An 8,833-nucleotide genomic window follows, 5' to 3' on the forward strand; every position below is an offset into this window, starting at 1 on the left:
TTTTTTTTTTTAAGCAGACTGGTTTATTACAATAGTCCGCCTAGCTATCTACATAACCTCCTTACCATCTTCTCTGCTATGATCTAAACCACAGTGCTTGGAATATACAGTAATTCGTTTGCATTCGGATTTTGAATTCAGAAATTTCTCAGAAACCAAACACAAGATTAGGGAAGGGTAGCGAGCGAAGTGAATTGGCTAACGCCAGGTATAAGTAATGCATATGAGAAATCCGGCGAGAACTCAATGCAGACTATAGCCTTCAACTTGATTTAAAGCAAATACTGCATCCTAGTAGTTTGCCATAGTTTATTAATATTGTTATTCATACAGAAAGCGATATCCATCCTTCTTTGTTAGTTTTATCTACTATACATATATTGTTTCATAGTAATCCTTTAGCGATGAGGGTCGTGTATTTCTTTCCGGGATAAAATATAACAAATACCACTGAAACAAAGTTGTAATAGTAATGTTTATTATCACATATCACAGCACCAGCACTTGCAAATTTGCTTTATAGACAAGTCTTTTCCAATGAGCCTAAAACAATCAGTCTGCCAACAACATCAGCACCATTTTCCACCCACATCATCACTCTGTCAGGCATTATTCCACTCTGTGTGTGTGTCTGTAAATGTGTGCATGTGTCATTGCTCTAACCAGAGAGACTATGCACCCTCTCTCCAGACGAGCGGTCCGGCCCAGGCTCACTCGGCCCAGTCTAAGTCCCTGTCCAGGCAGGCCGCTCCCAGAAGCCCCCTCTTCTGCTCTGTAAGAGACCCGCTTTATTGCCGCTCTAGTTCCTCCCTCCTCTTCTTTGTTTCTTTCAACATCCATCTTTCAGTCCAGATAGCCAGCCCTTTGTGTGCCCTCATAATTTTTCACCAGCTTCTCTGATTTCTCAGCTGCTGAAATCTTTTCATTTGTGTGTGTCTGTGTGTGTGTGTGTGTGTGTGTGTGTGTGTGTGTGTGTGTGTGTGTGTGTGTGTGTGTGTGTGTGTGTGTGTGTAATAGCAAAACTATGTGGGTAGAATAGCAACTAATAAACCACTTCGGAAATTGTGTTTTATGTTTTGTTTTTATTTAATGTGTGTGCCTCACTCAGGAGCAGCAAAAGCAGGTGGAGGAACCAGGTCGTGAAGTGAAGAAGGTCCGGAAAGCTCGGAACCGCCGACAGGAATGGAACATGCTGGCCTATGACAAAGAATTTCGCCCCGATGCGCGCTTTACACCCTCCCCATACCACGGCATGTCTTCAGAGGGCTCACTGTCACCTGACAACAGGTAAGAAGCAGCTTTTATTCAGTGTAAACTCAATACTAACTCATGAAGAGGCTTTATTTAATGCGTTCTCTTTGTCGCCCTCTAGTGGTAATTTATTATTTACAGCGGTCAAAACATTGTACATCTAGACAAAAAATGCTCCACCCTAAACCACAGGGCACGAGTGCTAACTGAATGGTTTAATGAAAATGATGTTCTATGTCCTTCAGGTTTTAAGATCTCAGCCCATTCTGTGTTTTTGCACTGATCAAAAACAAGACATTGGTTGAGAGAATATAAGAAATAATAACTATGAATTGAAGAGTTACACATAGATGAGATGGATTTTTGTGAATCCAAATCTCCGCTTGTCTTCTCAGGTCAGTGTTATCAGACGTGGGTGAGCACTCGTATCCTGGCAGCCCAAACCGGCCCGCCCAACAAACACCACCATGCAGCGCTTACTCCACCACAGACGGCAAGGAGCTTATCCTCAGTCCCTCCCAGACCCAGACGCTGCAGCGTGGCTACCGGCCCACAGGCACTCTGTCTGCTCCGGCTGGGAGAGACACGCTGGGTAGAATCCAGCCCCCACACACAACCCCAGCCACTGACCCCACACTTAACGGCCCTCGGCCAACTCAGGCTAAAGACTACAGGTGTGTGTGTGTGTGTGTTACTGTAAAATCACATTAATATTACTTAAATATATTTTATGAATTTTGGATTTTTATAAGACTAAATATGTTTTCTGCATTTCTTTTAGCCAACAGTCCCAACACTCTGAGTTCTTCATCCCTCCTGCTCCTCCTCCTCCACCTCCTCCAGTCATCCCCTCAGCTCAGACAGCCTTTGACAGCCCGACTGCTCAATCCTCCTCCTCTCCCTCATCCATTCCCGCCAGCACCATGGCCTCCCTGTCCCGCCCCTACGGCTCTTCTCCTCCTGCAGCTCCTCCACCACCTCCATCCGGACCCCCGACACACACACACCCACTCACACACGGCCTGCCTCCCATGTCTGCTGAGACAGCTGCCTCCAGGAAAGTGCCGCTGGTCCCCATGAGTGATGCCAGGAGTGACCTGCTAGCTGCCATACGCCGAGGTGAGACACAGAGCGAGAAAAACTCGTGGCTTAAATGTCAAATAGGGTGAAATAAAAGCTTCGAGTCGATTGCGCTGGTTTTCTCAGTCCCAGGAGTCATGCTCTTTTCAGTTTGGTATTTAAAATGCCAGCAAATGATCAAATACAGCAAAGATGTTCTCCATGGTTTGGAATCTTTTTTCATTATAGCTTTTCTTTGTATTCTTGGAAAATGAAATGGATAACAGTACAGGAAGCCACTTACCCACATCTTATCAAAGTACTGTGTGCTCATGCTGCATCACAGAGCAACGTACTGTATCACACTCAAAGAACAATGTAATCAGCCATCATATACACTATATGGAAAAATTATTTTTGACACCTGACTTTTCCTGTCATATGTGGTTCTTCTCCAAACAGTTACCACAAAGCTGGAGGCACACAATTGTATAGAACAATGCGTTAAAATCAAATTTAGCTTTCACTTAAACATCATGGCAATGCCCCCCTGTGCACAAAGCGAACTCCATGAAGATATAGTTTACATGGTTTGGAGAGGAAGATCTTGAGTGGCCTGCTATAGAGCTCTGATCTCATCCCTACTGAACACCTTTGGGTTGAATTGGAATGCTGACTGCACCCCAGACCTCCTCACCTACATCAGTACCTGACTGTACTAACACCCTTGAACAGAAGAGTGGATGGACGTATTAGAGCAAATTGGGACTAAATGTGGAATGCGGTTCTCAAAAGCACATATCGTACTCATGACCAGGATATATAGTGTACATACATGAGCTAATAGTTTCCCCTGATCGACTGGTTTTGCTGTGATTGACAGGATAAAGAATATTTCAGTCCTTTTCACCCAGAGTGTGATGCCTTGTTTTCTTGACTCCCAGCCAGAAAATAGTGAGTGATGATGAGTATATGTCTAACTAGTTTATCTAAATCCCTTTTTTTCCCTCCATCTTCAGGAATCCAGTTGAGGAAAGTGCAGGAGCAGAGGGAGCTGGAGGCCAAGAAGGAGCCTGTGGGCAATGATGTAGCCACGATTCTGTCACGCCGCATTGCTGTGGAGTACAGCGAATCAGACGAAGACTCTGAGTTGGATGAAAACGAGTGGTCAGATTGAAGGAGAGAGCAGGATGCCAGATGAGAGAACAGAATAAGGCAAACAGAGATGAGATGTTCAGGAGAGCACAAATAATTCTGCTGAGGGCTACTTTTCTAAAAGCCTGACTGAAGCCCTGTTTCTGTGTCCCCAGAGACCAGAGAGAGGAGAGCTTATATCTGCATATGAAAACTCTAACAGTAAGAAATAGTCCAGGTTTTGCATGTTTATACGTTTATAAATCTCAAATGAACTTCGATTTCATATACGGTATGAGGCAGGTGTTTCCGAGAGTTGGCTAGACATAGGGCTTAGGAAGTGTGATATATAAATATAAGCACAAAATTGCAGCACAGGCAAGATGAAATGTGTTGGGTCCTTTTATGGAATCCATAACAACAAGCTGCAGAAATCAATTTTGAGGTCAAGTAAATCAATCGAACAATATTGTTAACAACGTTTGAACCATCAATAGTCTTTAGAGTTGCATTTGCTCGTGTGAGATGACATTTCCGTAGTCGATTCTACTGAAGGTTGCATCATTTCTAGGTCAAATAGTCACAGCAACATAAAGCCTAAAGATGCTAAAACCAGACTGTAAGCCTCCTATTGGCTATGTACATTATTATATCCAGCCCTTATGAACTAATCTGTCCTGTAGTCCGTTATAAACCTAATTTGCAAATATTAAGCACAATTGATTTTTTCTTGTTTACAGCATTTGTGGCTAAATGATCATGTGGTGTAGTGTACAGGTGTGTAACTTGTGATCCCATGGGCACCAGCAAGAAAAATGTCAACAGACTGACAGGCAGTCAGATATGAAGCTTACAGAACCAAGTCGGGGGATGTATTAGACATCGAACATTGCTTAAGCTGCAATGTGTAGCACTTTCATTCATCTTCTGTAAATGCTTTATTCTGTTTATAAATAATTTTTTATTTTTTTTCTTTTCTTAAATAATAGTTCCAAGCTCATTAGAAGGCATTAAGGCAGGGACAATTGACAGTAACATTGACAGCGGTCAGGACTAACACCAACACCTCTTTCTTTCTTTCGGCTTTCTTTCTTTCGGCCACAGCGGATCATCCGTATTCATGATCCGCACGTTCGATTTGGCACACGTTTTTACGCTGGATGCCCTTCCTAAAGCAACCCTCCCCAGTTATCCGGGCTTGGGACCGGCACTAAAAGTGGCTGAGGTTGGTTCCCTGACCGGGGATCGAACCCGGGCCGCAGCGGTGAGAGTGCCGCATCCTAACCACTACACTAACACCTCTAATAGCTGTTTTTAAGAACAAAATCTGAAATGATTTAACAGAATTGGTTTTTTTAATATTTAATCTTAAATAAATTAAACACTTTTTTTATTTAGGTTTGAGGTTCCACCCACTGAAAACTATTCCCTACTCTGTTTGAAAAGCGATCATTCAAGCGATGTTTTTTTCCACCAGTTTAAATTACTACAGCAGGATGAAGCCCACACACTATGACTCTTTCACTATAAATCACGCTCCATGTGTCCCTGCCATGTGCCAAGTTCATAACTTCTCAGCCTCACTTTCTTTCTCATCCTCTACCCCCCCCTTTTTTTTATAACGTTCTCATTTGTCATGTTTGCCAAAAGAGCAGTTGTTTGTCTTTTTAACCATCTGAAGTCCACAGATGCTTAGAAGCACAAACCTGCACTCATTCAAAAAGCGAGTTATTAAAATCACAGCTATTCCCACTATGTACAGTGCTGGTTGAGCAATATTAAGGATATAAATGTATATATGGTATATTTTACTGTGTTGATTTAGTAAGATGTAATAATATAATTATCTTTCTTTATGCCAGAAGAGGAAAAGGATATGATCTACTGTATCATAAAGACATTCGTCTGGATTACGCGTTACTTGCCGCCTTTAAAACGTTGCTTATTTTCTGTAAGAAGGTAATGTATTGGATATTCGAATTATAATTAATTACAGTGCGTTTGGAGTGTTTTGTGTGTTTTGGTTTATTCAGAATAACTTCAGTAGATTTGCGGTAGATAGTGTGGGGTAACAATTTCTCTTCACACACAAACATACAGAGTTTAATACAGAGTTTTTTTCCTGAAAGGAGTTACAGGTCCCTCAGTCACTAGCAACATAAGAAGAAAAAAGGATATGCCTGATTTATGTCTCCACCCACAATTATATAAATAGGCATACGTCAGAAATTGTGCCATAACATTTATTTGTCTTTTTTCCCCCTTTTGTGTCCCCTTTGATTTTTACCACTTTTATTTTAGGCACTAATACTGTATGTCCAAAGTGAAGGTACTTAAATATTATTTTCCTGTTGATGTGTGTATATAAACGTCTTAGAGACTTTTGCTAAGCCTGATTGTAAAGTAATGTGAGAACTCAGAGTGTCTAAGAAAGCAAGCATTCAGTGTGTGTTGAAGAAGAAGCTGTAGGCCAGTACATGCATGTTCCAATGGCCAATAAAAGCCCACTGATAGAAACAACATTGTGGTTTGTGTTGCATGTACACTGTCGTGTGCTTTAAATGACATTTAAATCCACTATTCTAATAACCAGCAGCATTCGTGTGTCTCTTGAAAGTGTAAGTGTGACACCGAAAGCTTATTTGCAACGATTGTTTGTTTAAGGTGTGATAAGATAAGATAAGATAAGATAAGATAAGATAAGATAAGATAAGATAAGATAAGATAAGATAAGATATAGCTTTATTCATTCCACAGTAGGGAAATGTCTGTGTTACAGCAGCAAAGAAAAAGAAATGTGCAAATATATAACAGTAGAGACATAATACAAGTATATACATAACAGTGTATAAATGCAAAAGAAAAAGAGACCACCAATAAGTAGTTACGCTTTCAAACATATTGCACATAGGTAATATTCCACGGTTTTAAATTAGTGTTATTGTACATTTATTGCATAAAATCTTTGTTATTGTTATTATTGCACAGGTAAAAACACAATTACAGTGTGTATCATGGCAACCGGGTTTGCTTGCATTGTAAAATAAAATACTTAAAAGATGAGATTATTCAGTGAACAAAGCTTAAAATTGTGATTTTAAAATGATTAGAACTTATATTTACATTTTACCAGGCTGCTAAAACACACACACACACACACACACACACACACACACACACACACACACACACACATACACACTGCATGTACCTCTAAACAGAAATCTCACATTTCCAATAGTGAATGAGCTCTCTTTCATCTGAATGGGGTTTGTTTATTTAAGCTGAGTTACATTTAGATGCAAGTTCTTCTCCTTCCTCTTTATCTCCCACCCCTGAGACAGTACTTTTCAAGCTGACAAAGGACGTACTGTGACTCAGCTCAAAAAGAGGTTTTGACAGTTCTTATCCTCATGTGCAAACATTGATGAGAAGGAGAAAAAAAAAAAACCATTTTGTTCCATATGGACTGCTGTTAGGAACAGTACACAAATTAAAAATATACATTATGTAGCTAAAGTATGTGGAAACCAGACCATATGTTCTCTTTCCAAAACAGTGGGTTTCCCTTTTTCTGTTGTAATAAGCGCCAATCTTCTGCCACTAGATTTTGGTGTGAGGATTTGTGCTCATTCATCCACACGAGCATTAGTGAGATCAGACAGTGGTGTAGGTTCAGGAGGTCTTGGGTGAAGTCAGTGATCCAGTTCATCCCAAAGGTAAGAATCGGTGTCAAGATGACAAGAAATAGGTTAATGGGCTGAAAACGGCGCGCAATGAGAAAAAAAATTTCACCAAATAAATTAAAACTTAAGCTTGTTTTGAAAATGTGAGAATTTTAAAGTACAGATGTTTATGTAAAAAATGTAATGAGTGAAAGTAAAAAATTAATAGTGCAGTAAAGCACTAATAAGAGAAACATCTACTTAAGCACATATGGTCACCTCTTCTCTCAGTCTGGCTTCCACTACACTTTCCCATACCTTCTTGGTGTGACTGGTCAACTTTATTCCCCTGTAGTTACTGCAGGTAACTTCCTCCATACTAATCCTATCCACTTCCTGCTTCACCATCTCCACACCATCCAACCTTCTCTCTCTCTCTCTCTCTCTCTCTCTCTCTCTCTCTCTCTCTCTCTCTCTCTCTCTCTCTTATTTTCCTCATTCATCAACTGCTCAAAATACCCCCTCCACCTTCTCAGCACACTCTCCTCACTAGTCAACACATTTCCATCTCTATACTTTATTGCTCTAACTTGCAGCACATCCTTCCCAGCTCGGTCCCTCTGCCTGGCCAATCGGTACAAATCCTTTTCTCCATTCTTAGTGTCCAACTTCTCATAAAAGCTCCTCATAAGCCTTTGTCTTGGCTCCTTGTACTCCTGCCTACCTTTCTCATCTCCCTGCTGAGCCAATTTCTGTTTTGTAAACCTCTTTCTCCTTATGCTCTACTGCACTTTCTCATTCCACCACCATGTCTCTTTGTCTTCCTTTCTATTTCCAGGTCACACCAAATACTTTTCTAGCTGTCTCCCTTATCACTTCTGCAGTAGTTGCCCAATCATCCAGCACCTCTTCATCACCACCGAGCCCCAGTCTGACCTCTTCCCAAAATCTCACACTACAGTCTTCCTCCTTCAGTTTCCACCATCTTATTCTTCTTTCAGTCCTCACTCTCCTCCTCTTCTTCTTCACCTCCAAAACCATCCTACAGACCACCATCTAATGCTGTCTAGCTACACTGTCCCCTGACAACACCTTACAGTCTCCAATCTCCTTCAGGTTGCATCTCCTGCATAGAACATAGTCCACCTGTGTGCACCTTCCTCCACTCTTATACGTCACCCTATGATCCTCCTTCTTTTTAGAATAAATGTTCACCACTGCCATTTCCATCCTTTTAGCAAAATCTACCACCATCTGCCCTTCCACATTCCTCTCCTTTAAGGCCATACCTACCTATCACCTCCTCATCACCTCTGTTCCCTTCACCTACATGCCCATTAAAGTCTGCCCCAATCACCAATCTTTCATTCCTAGATACACTCTCCATCACTTCATCTAACTTACTCCAGAGTTTTTCATTCTATTCCATCTCACAACCCACTTGTGGAGCATGAACTCTTCCTTCAGAATCACCCCTACACCAATTCTCTTTTCATCCACACCATGATCAGTTTAAACCCTTCTCCAATGCTCCTGGCCTTACTCCTTTTCCACTTGCTCTCCTGAACACACAACATATCTACCTTTTTTCTCTCCATTATATCAGTTCCCTCTCTCCCTTTACCAGTTAAAGTACCAACATTTAAATTATGAACTCTAACCTCCACTCTCCTCCACTTTTCCTTTCCCTGCTGTCTCTGTAGACATCTTACTTCTCTCCTCCT

The 8,833-nt window shown here is 41.2% G+C and overlaps 1 protein-coding gene across 6 annotated transcripts in view; it reads left to right on the forward strand.

Moving 5' to 3' along the window:
- LOC310726169 (actin-binding protein WASF3) overlaps positions 1-5,961 on the forward strand; it is a 37,005-nt gene extending 31,044 nt beyond the window's left edge. For 2 of the 6 annotated variants that reach the window (XM_083541490.1, XM_083541489.1), the window contains exons 6-10: positions 667-774; positions 1,109-1,287; positions 1,647-1,925; positions 2,033-2,370; positions 3,330-5,961. In XM_083541490.1, coding sequence (XP_083397616.1) covers positions 667-774; positions 1,109-1,287; positions 1,647-1,925; positions 2,033-2,370; positions 3,330-3,487 — 1,062 coding nt within the window. In that variant the 3' untranslated portion in view covers positions 3,488-5,961. The remainder of the gene's footprint in view (positions 1-666; positions 775-1,108; positions 1,288-1,646; positions 1,926-2,032; positions 2,371-3,329) is intronic. The other 4 variants (XM_083541492.1, XM_083541491.1, XM_083541493.1 and 1 more) reach the window with 2 other exon arrangements.
- The last annotated feature ends 2,872 nt before the right edge of the window (positions 5,962-8,833 follow it).

The sequence above is a fragment of the Silurus aristotelis genome (assembly GCF_946808225.1).
Source record: "Silurus aristotelis genome assembly, chromosome: 5".
Lineage (NCBI taxonomy): Eukaryota > Metazoa > Chordata > Actinopteri > Siluriformes > Siluridae > Silurus > Silurus aristotelis.